Source organism: Diceros bicornis, chromosome 34 (genome assembly GCF_020826845.1).
Source record: "Diceros bicornis minor isolate mBicDic1 chromosome 34, mDicBic1.mat.cur, whole genome shotgun sequence".
NCBI lineage: Eukaryota > Metazoa > Chordata > Mammalia > Perissodactyla > Rhinocerotidae > Diceros > Diceros bicornis.
This window is the reverse complement of record NC_080773.1, coordinates 9,532,082-9,551,037: the sequence shown is the minus strand read 5'-3', so window position 1 is coordinate 9,551,037 and position 18,956 is coordinate 9,532,082. Positions and strand designations below refer to the sequence as shown.

Genomic DNA, 18,956 nt, shown 5'->3' with positions numbered 1-18,956 from the left:
CCACAGGCAAGTGTCTGCTGGTGACCCTTGTGTGTCCGGCTGTTTATCTGGTCCTGGGGTCTGATGTGGATCGCTCTTGGCTGCTGGCAGGACAGTGTGTATCTGCCTGGACACTTCCGGCCACTTGGCCTGGGCCTCAGCCCTGAGTGTGGCCTTTTCCCGGCCCAACCCCCCATCCCCCTGTTGAGGACTTCCCAGCCCCAGAGGTCATTGCTGCAGGCGGAGAGGCTGCCAAAGCAAACCAGCCCCCGTGACTTGTAGGAAAGCGGCTGGGGGAGGGGGCTGGGGGGTAGAGCGGGCAAGGCAAAGCAGACAGGGGCTGGGGCCATGGAAGGGGCCGAGGCTGGAGCCGGAGTTGAGTGGGGAGGGCCTAGAAGTGGGCAGGGGTAGGGGTGCAGGAAATGGCAGGGGCAGTGGCTGGCCTGGGGCTGGGCACGGGGTGCTGGAAGGGGCAGGGGTGGACAAGGGCAGAGTTAGGCTGGAGCTGGGGTGGGTGGGGGCTGGGCAGGAGGCAGGAGAGGTGGCAGGGGCAGGGTGGGCTAGGGCAGCTGGGGCCCTCCATCTGATGTCCCATCCTTCACTCCTTGTAGGCAGCCCCTAGCCTGCTCTGTCTCCTCAAACCCCTGGCCCTCAGGCTGAGCCTGTCGCCGCTCCCACCTCCCCTCACACTGGCACACCTGGGCCCCCTCCTGGCCAGAGGCGAGGCAGGTTGCTGAGCTGGCCCGGTCCAGCCCCTGCAAACCCTGCCCCTCCAGCCAGGTGGCCTGCGATGCTGCCAATCCTTTTGCCCGGCCCCTCCCCGCCCCTTCCCCCGCCCCTCGCCCAGCCCCCTCCTCCTCAGGTGAGGCAGCCAGGCCTAGCAGGCCTCACGCCGCTGGCCGCTGCCTCTGCCTCCTGGGCCGCCGCTGCTGCGGGGCCACCATGCCCCTGCCCAGGCCTGGAGACTGACCCCAAGCCGGCACCATCTCTCAGCTTGGCCCCCACCTGCCGGACCCCAGGGTAAGGACCAGGCCCCTCAATGACAGTGCCCAGGACATGGGTCCCCTCACCCCCACCCGACCTAGTGCCACCTCCCAAGAGAGGGGCTCCCAGGGACCCCAAGAATGGGCTCTCTGGCTTCTCTCCAAGCGCCTCAGAGCTGCGGCCCCCTCTTCTTCAGACTCAGAGATTGGGCCCCAGGCCCCTCCGCCCTCAGACCCAGGAGCCTGGGCCCTATGCCCCTCCTCCCTCATGCTAAGGAGTCCTGGTCCCCAAACTCCTTTTCCCCAGGACCCGGGAGATCAGGCCCCCAGCTCTCTCCTCCCTCAGATCCAGGAGTGCAGACCCTCAGTCCCCTCCTCCCCCAGGCCGGGCGTGGGGGCCCCCAGCCCTGCAAATCCACGCGTCCCCCTGGCCGCTGGTCAGACACTGACCCCATCCTTGAACCCAGCCCAGTCTGCAGCCGTGATCACGGCGTGCTCTGGCCAGGGCCCAGTCCCTGCAGCCTCCCTGGATGGGCGCCTGGAACTGGGGGGACCAGGGCTAGGCTGGGCTCCCCTGGGTCCTGCCTCCCCGTTCGTCTCCCCACAGGTCCCGCCCCGGCCCAGGAGGTCAGCCGGGGAATCATTAACGAGAGGCCGTGACATGGCGGAGAAGGACGGTGAGTCCCCCTTTCCCTGACCCCCGACTTTGGCTCTGCCTGGCACCCCTCCTTCCGTGCTCTCTTCCGCACCCTCCACCCCCAGGGAGCCCCCTCTCTCTGGCAGCCCTCCTGGGCCGATCCCCACCCCCTTCTGAAGCCACCTCCACGCGTTAACTATTAACCAAATCTGTGGGGCTGTGCCACCACCTCCCTGCTGCCCCACATGACTTTCCTGGCTCCTTGCCTCAGTTTCCCCTTGCCCCTCAGTGAGTTCTCAGCTGACCCTGGACCTGTCCTCTACCTGGGGCTAAGGTGGGGAGACTAGCTTCCATGGTTAAGGACACAGAGTCTGGGGTCGAATGCGCAGGCCTGCGTTTGAATCTGCGTCGGCCGCTTCTTTGCTGTGTGATCCTGTGCGAGTGACACCATCTCTCTGGGCCTCAGTTTCTCCCTGAGTCAAGCGTGGATCCTAGTGCTATCTACCTACCTACCTACCCACGTGAGGTTGTTGGGAGCACGGAACACACACCAGACACCAACATGGGCCTTAGCATGTGAGGCACGTGCCATGAACCAGCGCTGTCACGACAGGGTGGCTGCCCGGAGTCCCAGGGACCCCAGACCCCCAGCAATTCCAGACATTCCTCCCTCTTCCTCGTGCTGTGGGCAAAAGAGCAGAGGGAGGACTTTGGACTTGGCCAGGATGGATGGAGAGGGGGAGACAGCAGGGAAACCAGCAGGGGGACGGGGGAAACTGCTGGCCCAAGTGGCTGGGACTTAGGGACTCTTGGTGGCCCCTGGCAGGGGCTCCAGACAGCCTGGCTCCCTTAGCCTCTTCCTGGGAGCCAGCTAGAGGGGTGCGATGAGGGGCGGCCTTTCCTTCCTGCCTCCCTCTCTTCTTCCTGGAACCAGGCTGGCTAGGTTCAGTCCTAAGCGGTAGCTCTTTCCAGCTGTGAGGCCCTGGGCAAGCAGCTCACCCTCTCTGGGCCTCAGTTTCTTCATCTGTAAAATGGAGATGGTCCTAGCGCCCCCCCTTACGGGGTGGTGTGAGGATTTAAATGCCATGGCAGGCAGGAAGCGCTGAGTGTGGGGGCTGAAATGATCAGCGTGGCTCGATGGCCTCCTGGGGGCTCAGTGCAGTTAGCAAATCAGACCCCAAGCCATTCAGCTATGGCCCCAGCAAACCCAGGCTCCCAGGGGCTCGAGAGAGGGCACTGTGCCCTTGCTCAGCAGGTGGCCGGCGGAGCCCTGCGCCTTCCGGATGAGTTCCTGGAGCCAACTGAAGGGAGTCACCAGGGCTGGGGCCTGCGGGTGAAAGAACCAGGGAGAGAAAGCAGAGCCGGCCCAGAAGGATGGCCAGAGACGGGTCTGGGTGCAGAGAGAACCGAGGCAGAGTGGGCTCCAGTGCCTCCCCAGGCAGCTTGGCCCGGGCTCAGGGGGCAGTCCTATGTCAGGGCTGGAGGGGGTGGTCCAGCCTGGGCAGATGCTTGCTTGATGGTGACCTGGGGTAGGTGGCTGCGCCTCTCTGGGCCTCCTTTCCCCGTCTGTAAACCGGGGGTGATGATAATGATGCCTTCCTCATTAAGAGTTGCAAAAGTTTAAGGAAACCACAGGACAGGGTTAGGATTGGGCTGTGAGTCGGCCTGCGATTCTGCTGCTGGTGTTTGAGCCGCCATCGTGCTGTGGAAGTCCACCCAAGGCCAGGCTAGGGGACTTGGAATTGGAAGAGGGGGTATCCGAATTGATACTCAGGATGGACAGGGAGTAGGTAGGGTGTGCCGGGCAGAGGGAAGAGCGTGGCTAAGGCGGGAGGTGGGGGGTGGCACCCTGCCAGGTGTGCAGGGGCACAGAGCTACTCCGGGTGTTTCTGGAGGTGGAGCTGGAAATGGACCTGGGAGGTGAGGAGGCGTGCGTGCCCGAACGGGTCTGTTAGGACCCTCGGGTGAGGGGCAGGCCAGGGCCTGGGCAGTGCCGGGTCTCTCCACAAGATGGTGCTGGAGGTCACTCTGTTTCTTATTCTAACTTGTATTTTACGAGTTCTGTGGTTTTGGTTGCTTTCTGGAAGCTCTGTCAATTGTCTGGTAATGACCCATCTGGCTGTCTGAGAATATGGGGGAACATATGTTCAGCCCCCAAATCTCTAACAGCCATGCTTCTATCCTGAGGGGCTGGCACCGCAGGGCTGAGGGCCTTAGACTGTCCTGGGGGATCCTGGGGAGTCGTGGAGAGTCCTAGGTAAAGAAGGGACAGGCTGGACTGGGTCTTTAGGAAGATCCCCCAGGCGTCCATGAAGAGGCTGACAGCAGGGGTCCTGAGCCCTGAGTTGGATGGGGCTGGGGGCAGGGAAGGACAGGGGGACAGGAGACACTGGGGAGGCCTCCGGGCTGTGGAGCTGACAAGCTGGTGGGGAGGGAGGCACCCTGCGGATGAGGGAGGGTCCTGAGGATGTGGGCCTCTGAGACGGGACATGGTGTTTGGAGAGACATTGAGACGAGATGGGACCTGGAGGTGTGAAGGATCTAGGGGATTCCAGGGGGAGGCATCTAAGAGGCTGCAGGACCCCTGATCTGGGACTAAGGAGAGTCCAGGGCTGGGGATAGAAAAGGGAAACTGAGGCTGTGGAGGTGGGTGAGACAGACGTGAGAGGGAGGAGGCGTGAGGGGGAGGGGGTCCTGGCCCGCCCTGTGAACTCCAGGTGTCAGGGAGTCAGAAGGCAGGGAGGGCGCCGGCGGAGGAGGAGAAGGGAAGTCAGGCGCGTGTTGTGTCCCGGAAGTCAAATGAGGAGGGACTTTTGTTCGGGAAGCTGGAGTCGGTCCAGTGAGGACTAAGGCAGGGAGCTGTCAATTGAGGGGAGTTTTAGAGACAAGGAGCCAAAGGTGTCACCTGTGAGGGTTTTGCAGCTGAATGGTGGGGGCAGAGCTGTCCTGTGAGGAGAGGAGGGCAGCCCAGTGGCCCCTGGAGGGGCAGAGCCTCTGGGAGGAGTAGGAGCGTGGCTGGCTTAGGAAGGCAAAGGCTCCTGAGCAATCACATGAGGATGCGGCCCCTCACACAGGAGGAGACACTTCCTGCGTCGGCAAAGATAGGCGGTGAGGGGGTCTTCACACGAGGACCCAGAGTGAGGCCGCTGCCTGTCCCACCAGAGGCACCTGCTTTGGGGTCCCTGAACCAGAGGGCGTGGAAGGAGGTTCTTCCTCTCTCCCTGAGAGACGCGGGGTGGCAGTGCTTCCCTCCCCAGAGATACACCAGAGCCTCGGAGTGGCCCACAGCCCCACAGGCACTTCTGAGAACAAGGACCCAGGACCAGCCCGATGGCCACAGGGAGCCAAGACCTCCCACTGGACCAAGAAGATGGCAGGGGCAGAGCTGGGGGCGGGGAGGGTCTGCCAGCAGGGCTGGGCTGGCCTGGCCCCCTGGGCCCTCTCTGGAGGGAGCGAGTGTTCCCTCCTGCCTTGACGGGAACTGCTGGGCTCTCAATTCTTAAGACGCCCAGATAATGGCCACCCAGGAGGGTCCTGGACCCCTCTGTGCTCCGTTCCGGGTGCCGGCTGGCCCTGTGCCCACCGCCCAGCCCTGGGGGAGCCTTGCAGACGGCAAGGGCAGTGGGGTGCCCACCAGGCCGCTGGAGACTTTGAGCGGCCTTTTCTCTTTGGTCCTCCCACCATCCCCAGTGAAGGGGTTGGCTTCTAATCCCAGGACCCCCGTTGCACTGGGAATAAAGTCCCTCTTCTCCTCGGGCCACCAGGCTTCCCCAGGCGGCTTGCCCTTGGCCCACTGCCTTCCCCCAACTCATGCCGTTCTGGCCGTGTTGATGGCCTCTCTCACGCTAACAGACTGTGCTCATCGCTCTTGCCTCGAGGCCTCTGCTTGTGCTGTCCCCTCGGCCCCAGTGCTCTGCCCTGAGGCCTCTGCGTGGCTGGCCTCTCCCTTCAGGTCCCAGCTCAGAGGTCACTTCTTGGGGAGGCCCTCCCTGAGCGCCCTATAGATGCCACCTGCTGCCCCGACCTGCATTCTTTTCTTCACAGACTTGGCCACAATCTGGAAATTATCATGGTCATTTACTCGTTTACTTATTTACATCTGCCCCTCGCCTTACACACATGAGAACGTGAGCCCCAGGAGAGCCTGAATCTCATCTGTCTTGTTTTGGGTGTGTCCCCGAAGCCTAGAATGGAGCCAGGTCCACAGTAGATGCTCCATAGACAATGAATGAACAAAGCTCCATTTTACAGTGAGAAAACCGAGGCCCAGAGAGGGGAAGGCAGTTGCCCGGGACCACACAGCTCTAATGATTTGCAAGCATTTATTGAGAACTTGCTGTATGCTGGGCCCTACAGCATCGAGAGGGGTAGTGTGGCTTAATGGTTATGCATGTGGGCCCAGGGTTCAGGGCTCAGCACTGCCTCTTCCTGGCTGAGTCACTTTGGGCACATGACTCCACTCTCTGTGCCCTGGTTTTCCCTGTCTGAAAAAGGGGCCTCATAACTGAGACAGGCACTGAATACATTAATGCATTTAGAGCAGCGCGGGACCCATCGGGAGCATCTGAGAAGAGCTGGGCTCTTAGTATGATGATGATGATGATTTAAAAGAACTGTAAAGTATTGTATTTAGAGGTGAGTGCTGGGTGGATGCCCATTAAATAGATGAGGAAGCTGAGGCTCCGAGAGGCGATGCCACCTGCCCAAGGCCCCAGCTAGGAAGGGCTAAGGCCAGTCTTTTTAAGTGAGGCTGACAATTTCCAAACTTAGGTTCCTAACCTCCAGGGGCAGATTTGACGGTGGAGCGCGATCCTGTGGGAGAGGTCTGGTGTTGGGGTTACCCAGGGACAGAGGTCTGGAGCAGAAGGGAGAAACGAGGCAGCGACAAAAAGCCAAACAGCAGGGAAGAGAGCTGCCGAGAGGGCAAAGGTCAGGGGTCATAGCCGCTGAGAGGCTCCAAGAACCTCTGGGAAAGTTAGCAGAAGTGAGAGGTCCAAGAAAAGATGGCACCGCGTGACGAGGGAGATGCAGAAGCGCAGCATCATTGGGAAGGAGAGGTCCCAGGAGTGCAGGCAGGGAGGGTAGCAGCTGTCCCCACCACGCCCCTTCCCGGCTGGAGCCCTTGGGAGGCTGGACACCTGGCTGGCCATGCCATGGGGAGGAACCTGGGCCCAGGCCATGGCAGACTTCGGCATGCCAAGCTAGCCCTGGGGGAGCTGGGCGAGGCTGGCCCCATGCCCAGACCCTGCCACGGAGAGAGCAGCCTGGCGGGGGCCCAGCATGTGTGTGTTGCAGGTGGCCGGACTGTGCCCTGCTGCTCCGGACCCAAGGTGGCAGCTCTCACTGCGGGGACCCTCCTGCTCCTGACAGGCATCGGGGCGGCGTCCTGGGCCATTGGTGAGCATGGGCCCAGCACCTCTACCCTCCTTGGCCCCCTGCAGCCCCCAGCCTCCCGTCCTCACCTCTGCCTTCTCTGCAGTGACCGTTCTGCTCAGGAGTGATCAGGAGCCGCTGTATCCAGGTGAGTAAAGCAGGCTGGGGCCCTCTGGGGAGCCTGGAGGAGACCTGTGCCTGGTGGGGGCTCAGGGAAAGGATTTTTGGAACGATTGCACGAACACATGCAGAAATGTTGGTATAATAGTGTGCTCATGTTGAGCCGCCTGCTGGACCAGGTGCTGTTCTAAGCTCTTCATTTGTCTCATCCAGTGTTTATCAGACTGTACGTGTGTGACCCATTATTGCATCATGACATTAAATTCGCGAGTTGTAAACCACATTTTTAAAAGCATGAAATAGATTAGAAAATATCAGAGTGCATCTCGCTCAGTAAGAAAAAGTTTTGTTAATCTTCTGTTTTGGTTTTATGAGAGTAGGACTGTTAGTCTCTCCATTTTACAGATGGGGAAACTGAGGCTCAGAGCAATGTGATGTCTTACTGCAGAAAACAGAAACTCAGGGCTACGTGATAATGTAAAAATGTGTATCTTACTGTGGGGTGTGAAACATGTTTGGGAGGTGCTGTGTGAATTTGGGGAAACTTTAGCTCTCCCAGGGTGCAGCTGCTATTGTTACCCCCATTTACAGATGTGGAAAGTGAGGACAGGCAGCTGGTGAATGACGGGGCCAGGAATAGCTCTTAGACTAGCCTGGTAGGGACGTGTCTGCGGGTGGGTGGGAATGCGTGGCCACGCTAATAAAAAGATGCAGGAACTAATTGTGGAATGAACGAACAAAATCTTCCCAAATTTCAACTCCCAGGTGCCATGCCGTGGCTCAGGGCAGCCGGAAGAAAGGGGCAGCTGGGTGATGGGCTGTGTTTTTTACGCCCAAGAGCCTCATCTAATTCCATAAGGGACTGAGCTCACTTCAGGAGAAGAAATGCAAGTGCAGACAAGGAAAGCCACCATCACTGCTAGTCATCATGGCCGCCCTAAGAGCATTTACTCACGTTCCAGGCGCGGGCCTCGGGGCTGCACAGGTGTCAATCATTCAGTCCTCACCACAGTCCATTTTAATAGGGGGAAACTGAGGTGCAGAAGGCCAAGGGACTTGCCGCAGGTCACAGAGCTAGTGAGTGGCAGGTCCGGGATCTGAACCCAGCGGCCTGGATCCAGTCCTGTGGAGAACTACCACACTACTGTTTTCTTGAGAAACAGCCAGGAGAGTTGCCATAGTGACAGCTAACATGTGCCAGGCCCTGGCTGCCGCCTTTGCACAATAGCCCTGTGAAGGTGGGGCTGTTATCGTCACCCCGTTTTGCAGATGGAGGAAACTGAGGCCCAGTGGAGTGAACTGACTTGCCCAAGAACACATGCAGAATAAGTGGCAGGGCAGAGGGGTCATGCCCCACCAGCTGCCCCTCCAGGGCTCCCTGCTCCCACTGGGCTGAAATTCCAACCCTCACAGGCCCCGGCTCCCACCTCACGCTTGCTCCCGGCGCCCTCCAGCCCTCGCCGGACCCTCCTGGCACCACAGCCTTTGCTCACCCCCCTCTTTCCACTCACACCTGGAGGCAGGATTCGGTTCTGGACCGTCCCGGCTGAGCTGTGGGACCCCCCGCAGCCCTGCCTCTGAGCAGCAGTGTCCTCATCTGAAGCCAGGGTGGGAGTTAGAGGAGATGATGGTTGCAGCGCCTCCCTAAACGTTGGCTTTTGTGTCCCAGCCGTCAAGCTGTGACTGATGGCTCCCCTCACACTCACAGCTCCTTACTCCCTAACGGGTGAGTTGCCCGAGGGCAGGGGCATTTTGTTTACCGCCCCAGGCAGTGTCCGTCACATGGTGCGTGCTCAGGAAGTCTTTGCTTAATGAAGAAGCGTGAAGACAAGTCACCGGGATGAACTAACTCGTCCCCACCTCCAGCGGGACAGTAGCTACGCCACGATTCCCACGCGGCCTGGCCAGCTCCGCTACCCTTCCCTTCAGTTACACGTGGGTTTCTCCAAAACGTTGGGAAATTACAAAACAAACAACAACAACCCAAAAACTATATCCCACCTCATTCTTCTGGGAAATTCACACCTCTAAATATATTAGACGATTTGGTAAGCAAACAAGGTGACCTGGAACACTCTTCTCGCATTGCTTAAAATAATGCCAACAAGAATAACAAGTTTAACAGTGAGAGGCAGTGGCACAGAATGTGGCTTTAAAAATAATTGGAGGAGGGGCCGGCCCAGTGGCGCAAGCAGTTAAGTGCACGCTCTCTGCTGTGGCGGCCCGGGGTTCTCAGGTTCGGATCCCGGGCGTGCACCGACGTACCGCTTGTCAAGCCATGCTGTGGCGGCGTCCCATATAAAGTGGAGGAAGATGGGCACGGATGTTAGACCAGGGCCAATCTTCTTCAGTAAAAAAGAGGAGGATTGGTGACAGATGTTAGCTTAGGGCTGGTCTTCCTCACAAGAAAAACAAAAATAATTGGAGGGGGCATTTGACATCCCGTCCCCCCCATCTGTGTCCCCCAACACGCTTACATAAAGTGATCATTTTTTCCTAAAACCTCACACTTTCTGGAAGTCAGTTTTCTGGAGCCCTTAGAAGTCATTTTAAAATGAGAATTCACCTCTGCCCCCAGTTGGTGTTTCAAACCCCAAGTCTTGGTCTTGGGACTCAGGGGGTGGTGGGTACCAACCAGCAGAGGTTCCAGGCACCCCCTGGCCCCACCGTGGAGCAGGAGGCCATGAAGGAAGCTCTTAGTCTGGGCCGTGGGTGAGCGTACTCGGGGTGGGGACAGGGAATGGGCTGTGTGAGACCCTCAGAGGGAGCAGGGAGAGTGTAGGTCGGCAGACCGGGGTTCTTAACCGTATGCCCCTGGGCAAGTATATCCTCACCAAGCCTCAATTTTCCCATCTGCAAGATGAGCATAGAAATGGTCTCTACTTCCCAGGATAGTTGGATTCAAATATGACACATAGCAGGGGGCCAGCCCACTGACATCCCCAGGAAACCTGGCCAGTGTTATTATTACCGTGCTAGTGTTTTTAACCCCAGGAGGGAAGGTCACTTGAGAGGCTGCCTAGGATAACGTTGAAAGCTTGGGGTTTGGAGCCGCTCGAGCCTGATCCTCTCTCTGCCTCTCACTCACTTGGTGATGTTGGGCAGGTCAGCCGCCTCCCCAGGCTTCAGCTTTCCCATCTGCAAAATGGGGTGATCTTTGTGGCCTCTGGGAGAGGGTGGCCAGGCCCTGGTCAGAGGTGGGACAGGGCGGGTGTGCAGCATGGCACTGGGCACACAGCCGGTCCTCAGCAGGACAGGGTTCCCTCTGGAAGCCCTGCCTCCCCTCGTCCAGATCTGCGGGGCGGCAGGTAGACCGCTCAGTTGGGCGTGGCCTCGCCAGCTTTCTCCTGGTGAGTTTGCACCAGATTCCGTTTCCTCGAATGTGCTCTCAGAACACCAGCCATGCAGGAGGCTCAGGAGAGTGGGACCAAGGAGTTCACGCTGACCTTTCCCCAGACCTTCTCCTCCCCACCTTCCCCGTCCCGGTCAAGGTCAGCCCCGTCCTTCTGTGGCTCAGGCCAGACACCCTGGACTTGTCCTTGGCCCGTCTCTTTCCTTCACTCCCACATCCAGTCTCTCAGCAAACCCTGTCGGCTCCACCCACAACATCTGTCCAGAATCTAAACTCTTCTCCCCCACTGCCCCACCTGGTCCAGCCTCCATCCTCCGCCTCCTGGACCATCTCAGCAGCCTCCTCCCGGTCTCCCTGCTCCCGTCCCCGACCCCTGCGATCTGCTCCACTCGCAGCCAGAAGGAGCCTGTGAACCCGAGTCAGGTCAGGCCCTCCTGGCTCAGAGCCTCCCCTGGCTGCACCTCGCTCCTGGTGAAAGGCAAGTCCTCGTGTTCTGGTCTATCTCCCACCTCATCTACCCCTCACTCCCTCTGCTCCCGCCTCCTTGCTGTTCCTCAGACACCCCGCCCCAGCCTTGGGATCTCGGAGGTTTCCTTGGCCTAGATCTCTGTTCCCCTCTGTCTTCACGGCTCTCTTTCTCACCTCCTTCAGATCTTGGTTTGGGTACCACCTTCTCGGTGAAGCTGTCCCTGCCTCTGTCAAGCCTGATTTCTCTCCCTTGTGACACGTGATATATTTTGCTTATTTGTCCTGTTCAGTCTCCTTTGAGCTGTTGGCCCTTTGAGCCTCACAGGGCAGAGGGTTTGGTCTGATTTGTTCATTGCCCAGAATAGAGCCTGGCACGTCCCGAGTATCTGGTGATGTAAATAACACACATAAGGGCCGTGACCTGGCTCAGGTGTGAACAGGGCTCCTCTGACCAGGTGTGGGGAGCAGCCTGTGGGGGGCACAGGAGTGTCAGTTCTCAACACAACTAGCCCCAGGCAGGAGGAATCCCCTCTAAGCTCTCTCCAGCCCTCCTGTACATCTCCCTGCCCCAACTCAGTTGGTGATGATGTGTTTGGTTGGGTGACTTTTTTATTGCTGTCTGTTTCCCCCACCCCCAGACTTTGTCTGTTGAGGGCACAGTCTAGGACCGTCTTGGTCATCTTTGTGTTCCCAGCATTGCCCCACACAGGACTGGGCATGGAGTATGTGTCTAGTTAACGCTCGTTGAATGAATGAATGCTGCATCCTCTGTTTGGAGAATTATCGTGCACATTATTATATTCAAGGTCTGATAAGTCTTACAGAAAAGATAGCATTCTTCTCTTTTTCTTTAGAGACTATAGGCTATCTATTTAAATATTTTGGCAATCTGATGTATTAGTCAAGGGTCTTCAGGCTGCAAAAGACAAAAAGAAAAAATAAAGAAATTGGCTAAACAAAATGGGAAATGGTTAGCTTATGTAACCAACGATTCTGGGGTTTCTTCAAGCCTGACTCCATCAAGGGGCTTTAAAAATGTCATCAGAAGTCTCTTGGCTTTCCCCTACATTGTCTTATTCTTCCCTTCATGGGGGCAGAGAGGGGCCCCAGCAGGTCCAGCCTCACACGCTGTTCTCTTGGGAGCTGGGTTAAAACAGTTTGCCTCTTCGAAAATGTCCCAGCAAAGTTCCTGACTTATAGCTCGTGAACAACCGGCTTAGGAATCCCAGTGGCGAGAGAGAGTCCCCTGGGTCCCAGCAGGGCCAGCCGAGGTCCCAGGGCCCCCGTTCGTGGGTCCACTGGGTCATGTGCCCTTGCAGACCAGTCACGGATGCAGGGCATGGGGTGCTCCGATTGGGCTGCGGGGACTCAGGACCAGAGCCGCACGGCTGGAGAGCCGGCCAGGAGGGGCCGGGGAGGGTGACCGGGCGGCCGTCCTGTTGTCCTGCAGTGCAGGTCAGCCCGGCAGACGAGCGGCTCACCGTGTTTGATGAGACGGAGGGGGCCTGGCGGCTGCTCTGCTCCTCACGCTCCAACGCCAGGGTGGCGGGCCTCAGCTGCGAGGAGATGGGCTTCCTCAGGTAGCAGGGTGCCCCAGGAGGGGGGAGCCGGGGGCGGGAGGACAGGCCTGACCGCTGCCCTGCCCAGGGCTCTGAGGCACGCGGAGCTGGACGTGCGGACGGCGGGTGCCAACGGCACGTCGGGCTTCTTCTGCGTGGACGAGGGCAGGCTGCCGCATGCCAGGAGGCTGCTTGAGGTCATCTCCGTGTGGTGAGGAGGGCAGTGCCGGGGGAGTGGGGGCACACCCCGGCCCCCGGCTCCCAATGCGCCCCACGCCCACTCTCCCTCCTTTTCCCTTCATCTGTCTGAACTGGCCCCACTTTTTGTTTCTCTGTGTCCCCGTCCCTGTGTCCCTTGCAGTGACTGTCCCAGGGGCCGTTTCCTGACTGCTGTCTGCCAAGGTGAGACCTTGACATCAGAACTCTCCTCCTTAGACACCCTAGGGCAGGGCCCCATAGGTTGCCCAAGGATGGGGCTCTGTCCCCTTCAGATCTCCCCAGGGCAAGACCACGTCCCGTCACATGTCCCCAGGCAGGCCATATCCTCTCAGATCCTACAAGAATGGGGCTGCATCCTCTCAGACTCCCCCAGGGTGGTGGGGCCATCTCCCTTCAGACCCCCAAGGCAGGGACATGTCCCCATACGTCCCCAAGGATGGGCCTATGTTTCCTCTGATCCCTCAGGTTGGGGTCATGTTCCCTCACACTCCCCAGAGTGGGTGTGTCCTCTCAGACCCCCTAGGGTTCCAGGCCCCCCGCTGCCCCTGACTGCCCCCCGCACCCCACAGACTGTGGCCACAGGAAGCTGCCTGTAGACCGCATTGTGGGAGGCCGGGACACCAGCCTGGGCAGGTGGCCGTGGCAAGTCAGTCTTCGCTATGATGGCGCGCACCTCTGCGGGGGGTCCCTGCTCTCCAGAGACTGGGTGCTGACAGCTGCCCACTGCTTCCCTGAGTGAGTGTGCCCCACGGCGCTGGGGAGGCAGGGGAGTGGCGAGGCAGGGGAGTGGCGAGGCAGGGGGGCTGTGCCCCGGCAGGCTGCCACCATCCCCTCCTGTCCCCTGGTAGGCGGAACCGGGTTCTATCCCGCTGGCGCGTGTTTGCTGGCGCTGTGGCCCAGGCCTCACCCCACGGCTTGCAGCTGGGGGTGCAGGCCGTGGTCTACCACGGGGCCTATCTCCCCTTTCGAGACCCCAGCAGTGAGGAGAACAGCAACGATATCGCCCTGGTCCGCCTCTCCAGCTCCCTGACCCTCACAGGTAAGTCTGGGGCCGAGCCTTGGCCTGGGGATCCCTGAGGCAGGAGGATCCCGGGCAGGGGCCCGGGGCATAGACTTCATGGTGGGAAAGGAAACAATATTGAGGGGCACAAGCTGGGCGTTCATCAAATAGGAATGAGTGGTGCAGCCACTTTGGAAAACCACCTGGCATTTCTTCAAAAAGTTAACCGTGGAATTGCCATTTGACCCAGCATTCCAGTCCTGGCGTAGGTAGCCAAAAGAAATGAAAACACACGTCCACACAAAAACTTGTATACAAGTGTTCATAGCAGCATTATCCCAATAGTCAAAAGATGGAAACCACCCAGGTGTCTCATCTGACACACGGATCAACACAACGTGGTCAATTCACACAATAGAATAATACTTGGCCGTAAAAAGGAATGAAGTACTGATTCATGATACACAATGGATGACCCTTGAAAACGTTGTGCTGAGTGAAAGAAGCCAGACACAAAAGGCCACATACTGTATGGCTCCATGGATATGAAATGTCCACAATAAGCACATCTGTAGAGATAGGAAGTGGACTGTGGTTGCTGGGGGCTGGGTGGCATGGGGTCAGGGTGGGATGGGGAGGTTGGGAGGTGATAGGAAAGGATACAGCGTTTCTTTTAGGGGTGATGAAAATGTTCTAGAATTGCCTGTGGTGGTGGCCGCCCCCTCCTATCGCCAGACATGCTACGTGACTGTTATCTGTGAACCCACTAAAAACCATTGACTTGTACACTTTAAGTGGGTGGACTGTAGGTATGTGAATTATATCTCAAAGAAGCTGTTACCAAAAAAAGTAATGAAATGAAATGAAAAATATTTTTAAATCTATGAACAAATCAGAGAGGAAGTTGGGAGTGCTCCCTCCGCAGCCCTCTGGAGCATTTCCTTGCTCTCCATGAGAAAGACTCACTGGGAGGGCCATATGCCTTTAACACTTCTCCAGTGCACGCCTTTTGGGTTAAGAGCAGGCCACAGTGCCATAACAATAACACAAATAGTGTCATAGTGACAATGATGCAATAAAACAGTAAAATGTTACCATAGTGATGAGATAGTGAACCCCAGCACCGGCCCTGTTTCCGGCGTGTCCTGAGCGTGCATGCACGTGGTCTCAGCAGCCTGGGGAGGGCGGTCCTCCTATGATCCTGTTTTCCCCCATGGGGAGAGGTCCCAACACAGAAAAGGTCAATATGCCCAAATCCCTGCAGCTGGCAAGCGGCAAAGATTTGAGCCCAGGCCACCTGGCGCTGGAATCCGCCTGTAACCTGCAGGCTGTGCCCTGGGGCAGTCAGTACCATTTTGTGGTTTGCATTATACTTATTTTTATGGTTATTTTCTTTTTAATGATCCGTGATACTGGTTTTCCACTTAGAGGAGCAATACATGTTTTTATTGAAAACAAAACAACCCTTCTCTTTAGTGAAAAGAGCAAGGGGGTTAAAATATTGAAGTAAGGGAGAATCCGTAGAATCACAGGTGGATGGGGTGGGAGGGGCTCAGATCTGAGACGCATGGCTGAGGCGACAGCGTGGGCTTTGGGGTCAGATTCAGGTCCTTGCCAGCTGTATGATCTCGGGTGTGTGCCTTCACCTGTCTGTGCCTCAGTTTCTCCATCTGTTAAATGACTTCCTAGGGTTATGGAGATGGTTAAAAGGGTTAATGTGAGTAAAGGGTTTAGAGCAATGCTAGCACAGAGTGAGCACTCGGTTAATGTCAGCTGTCATTGCTATTGTTGTTTGTTACTATTACTAGTTATGTGAGCACTTCCTGTCTGCCAGTTTTGATTTGCATTTCCCTAAAATTTAGTAGTGTTAACATCTTTTCATATGCCTGCCCTAATAATTAGTGATGTTGAGCATCTTTTCATGTGTCTGTTGGCCATCTGTATACTTTCTTTGGAAAAATATCTGTTCATATCCTCTTCCCATTTTTTGATTGAGTTGTTTGTCTTTTTGTTGTTGAGTTGTGTGAGTTCTCTATATATTATGGAGGTTAACTCCTTGTCGGATATATGGTTTGCAAATATTTTCTCCCAGTTGATGGGTTGTCTTTTTATTTTGATCCTGGTTTCCTTTGCCTTGCAGAAGCTCTTTAGTCTGACGAAGTCCCACTTGTTTATTTTTTCTTTTGTTTCCCTTGCCTGAGTAGACATGGTATTCAAAAAGATGCTTCTAAGACTAATGTCAAAGAGTGCACTGCCTGTGTTTTCTTCTAGGAGTTTTATGGTTTCAGGTCTTACATTCAAGTCTTTGATCCATTTTGAGTTAATTTTTGTGTGTGGCGAAAGATAACGATCTGCTTTCGTTCTTTTGCACCTGGCTGTCCGGTTTCCCCAGCACCATTTACTGAAGCGACTTGCCTTTCTCCATTGTGTGTTCTTGGCTCCTCTGTCGAAGACTAGCTGTCCATGGGTGTGTGCAGGGTGGCTTTTTCTCTTTCTCACAAAGGTGCCCTCTAGGCGGGGTGTGGCCCTGTGGGTCATGGTTAAAAACACAGGCTTGGGAATTGGGCCAGCCTGGGGTCAAATTCTGGCTCTGCCATTGACTCGTTCTGGGACTTTGGACAAGTGACTTGGCCTTATTTCCCTCCTCTGTGAAATGGGCTAATCGTAGCCCCTACCTCCCTGGCTGATGGGAGATCAGAGGAACTGACACAAGAGGCGCCTGGTACATAGAGAGCTCTTGGTCGACGGCAGCGTCTGCTATGGTTGTTAGAAGAGAGCAGAGGAAGGGGGTGCCGGGGCCCTGGAGACAGCTGGACAGAGGTTTGTCCCGGGGGCAGCCGGGGGGGCTGGACCGGCGTGCTCTCTCTCATAGAGTACATCCAGCCCGTGTGCCTCCCGGCCGCCGGCCAGGCCCTGGTGGATGGCAAGATCTGCACGGTGACCGGCTGGGGCAACACGCAGTACTACGGTGAGTCCTGACCCTCCTGGGACGCCGCCACAGGGAGACTCTGACCTGGGCTGGCGCGGGCAGTGGGGCTGGTTGAATGCCTCTTGGCCCTGGGCCATAGGGACACGGAGGAGCCCGGGGTGGGCACCAGGAGGGTGGGGGGTGTGCGTGCTCCCCAGCTTCGGCCAGCCTTGCCCACACACCCCCAGGCCAACAGGCTGGGGTGCTCCAGGAGGCCCGAGTCCCCATAATCAGCAATGATGTCTGCAACGGCCCCGACTTCTATGGGAACCAGATCAAGCCCAAGATGTTCTGTGCCGGCTACCCCGAGGGCGGCATTGATGCCTGCCAGGTGAGGGACTGTGAGGGGCAGCCCCGGCCCCTGCCACTCAGGGATGGGGACCCCGGCCAGTGGGCGGTCGGGCTCCCCGTTTCAGCCTGCGGCTCCGCCAGGGCCTCCTGGCCAGCCGTCTCGGCCTCCAGCGGGCCTCCCCTCCCCCACCAGGGCGACAGTGGTGGCCCCTTCGTGTGTGAGGACAGCATCTCTCGGACGCCACGTTGGCGGCTGTGCGGCATCGTGAGCTGGGGCACCGGCTGTGCCCTGGCCCGGAAGCCGGGTGTCTACACCAAAGTCAGTGACTTCCGAGAGTGGATCTTCCAGTCCATAAAGGTGACAGTCGGGCTCAGGTGGGAGCCAGAGGGCGGGGGTGTTTGGGACTCTCCTGGGGGGAAGGGAGGTGGGGGTGTTCTGGAAACCGACACCCAGGCCTAGAAGAGGGCGCCCTGGGAGCAGATGGATTTCAGAGGGCTTCTGGGGAGGGAGGGGCTCCGCAGAAGCCTCTCAGACCTTGGAAGCCTCCAGCTGTCTTTCCCCAGACTCACTCCGAAGCCAGCGGCATGGTGACCCAGCTCTGACCTGTGGCTGCTCCTCGCTGCGCGCGCCTCCAGGGCCCAGATTGATCCAGCTGGCTCCAGCCCCACAAGGTGGGGTCCACCCTGGGCCTGGGATGGAACATTTTTCTTCTTGGGCCCAGCCCACAGGCCCAAGGATACCCTCCCTCCGGGGTCATTTCTTCCACAGTGGCGGGCCCACTCAGCCCTGGGACCACCCGAACCTCACCCTGCTGACCCCCATGTAAATATTGTTCTGCCATCTGGGGATCCCCATCTCAGTGCCCCCTGGTGACAGGATGCTCTTTAAATAATAAAGATGGTTTTGATTAATGTGGCCTCTGAATTTGTAAATGTAAGTAGCTATAAGGATATTTTTGGGGGTGAGAAGAGAAGAGAAGACTTGGGGCCTGCTACAAATCAGGCAAGGAGGATGATCCCCGGATTCCCGCTGGCTTAAGACAAAAGATTTTAATTGGTTCACTTAACTGGAAATGCCCTGGAATATCTGCTTCAGGTACTGCTGGATCCAGCTGCTCAAATATTTTTCATTAGGACCGTGCTTCATTTCCTCTTTCATATCTGCTTTTCTCTGTGTCAGCTGTATTTCCAAGCAGCTTCTCCTACAACCGGAGACAGAGATGTCCCCCCCACCAAACTCGAGGCATATATGCCATGGACCACTTAGCATCCCCAGTGGAAGGGGAACGCTTCTTTCCCAGTAGCTACAGCAAAAGAAGTCCCAGGCCTGGCTCTCTTGGGTCATGTGCTCATCTCTCATCAAGTCACTGTGCACCTGATGCGTGGGGTTTGGGGGAGGGGAGGTTAGACCCTCAAGAACCACAGGACTTTGAGGGGGTCCCCAAAGGAAAATGTACTGTTTCCAGAAAAAAACGAGTATGGCTGCCCAGTGAGAAAAAACGACATCCACCTTGGGCCACAGGAAACAGGCCCTGTAGGATGGAGACAGGAGGGCCAGGCCCAGTGAGCACAGCCTGAGACCTCCACCTCTGCCTTCATCTGGGCTGGAGGTTGAATCCCAGCTTCCCCTGGGACCCACTCTGCTCCCCAGAGCATCTGCAGGTCTTGTGGGGTCCCGATGGCCACCAGGGGGTGCTGCTGCCCCTAAGCTAGGGGAAATGAAGGTGTTTCCCGCCCAGCCTTGTCCACGCGTTGCTGAAAACCAGATGGTCTTCAGGAAAACCCTCACTGGGTGCCTGTTTCCTGTGAGTTTCAATGATAAAAATTATAATACGTCGCCCATTAACTGCAAGCCCCAAACAATTCTCTAAAACATAAACAGCCTTTGAATAACGTACAGACTATCCATTTGGAAAACGCTCCCAGCATCCCTCCCTGGACACCAAACCCTTCACACCGTTGAGCCCACCATCGCTTTGCCCAGCGGGGGCACCCCAGCCCACATCT

General features: G+C 57.4%; 1 protein-coding gene across 3 annotated transcripts; it reads left to right on the top strand.

The window, feature by feature from the left end:
- Positions 1–1,006: 1,006 nt before the first annotated feature.
- HPN (hepsin) lies at positions 1,007–17,865 on the top strand. 3 transcript variants are annotated; one of them, XM_058530859.1, is made up of 12 exons: positions 1,007–1,639; positions 6,895–6,996; positions 7,079–7,120; positions 12,363–12,492; positions 12,560–12,682; positions 12,833–12,873; positions 13,260–13,425; positions 13,539–13,729; positions 16,563–16,658; positions 16,847–16,989; positions 17,143–17,307; positions 17,514–17,865. In XM_058530859.1, the coding sequence occupies exons 1-12, from the start codon at positions 1,036–1,038 to the stop codon at positions 17,550–17,552; spliced, it is 1,842 nt and encodes a 613-aa protein (XP_058386842.1). In that variant the 5' UTR covers positions 1,007–1,035; the 3' UTR covers positions 17,553–17,865. The 3 variants fall into 3 exon arrangements, with proteins under 3 accessions (XP_058386842.1, XP_058386841.1, XP_058386843.1); XM_058530858.1 differs by having other exon boundaries at positions 17,143–17,324; XM_058530860.1 differs by lacking the exon at positions 12,560–12,682 and having other exon boundaries at positions 17,143–17,324.
- Positions 17,866–18,956: the final 1,091 nt, after the last annotated feature.

Excerpts from the sequence above, each read along its gene's own strand:
- HPN (XM_058530858.1), top strand. The coding sequence starts at position 1,036 with ATGGGTCCCCTCACCCCCACCCGACCTAGTGCCACCTCCCAAGAGAGG. Across the intron at positions 12,493-12,559 it reads GAGGAGATGGGCTTCCTCAG|GGCTCTGAGGCACGCGGAGC; the intron begins GTAGCAGGGTGC and ends TGCCCTGCCCAG. Across the intron at positions 13,730-16,562 it reads CAGCTCCCTGACCCTCACAG|AGTACATCCAGCCCGTGTGC; the intron begins GTAAGTCTGGGG and ends TCTCTCTCATAG.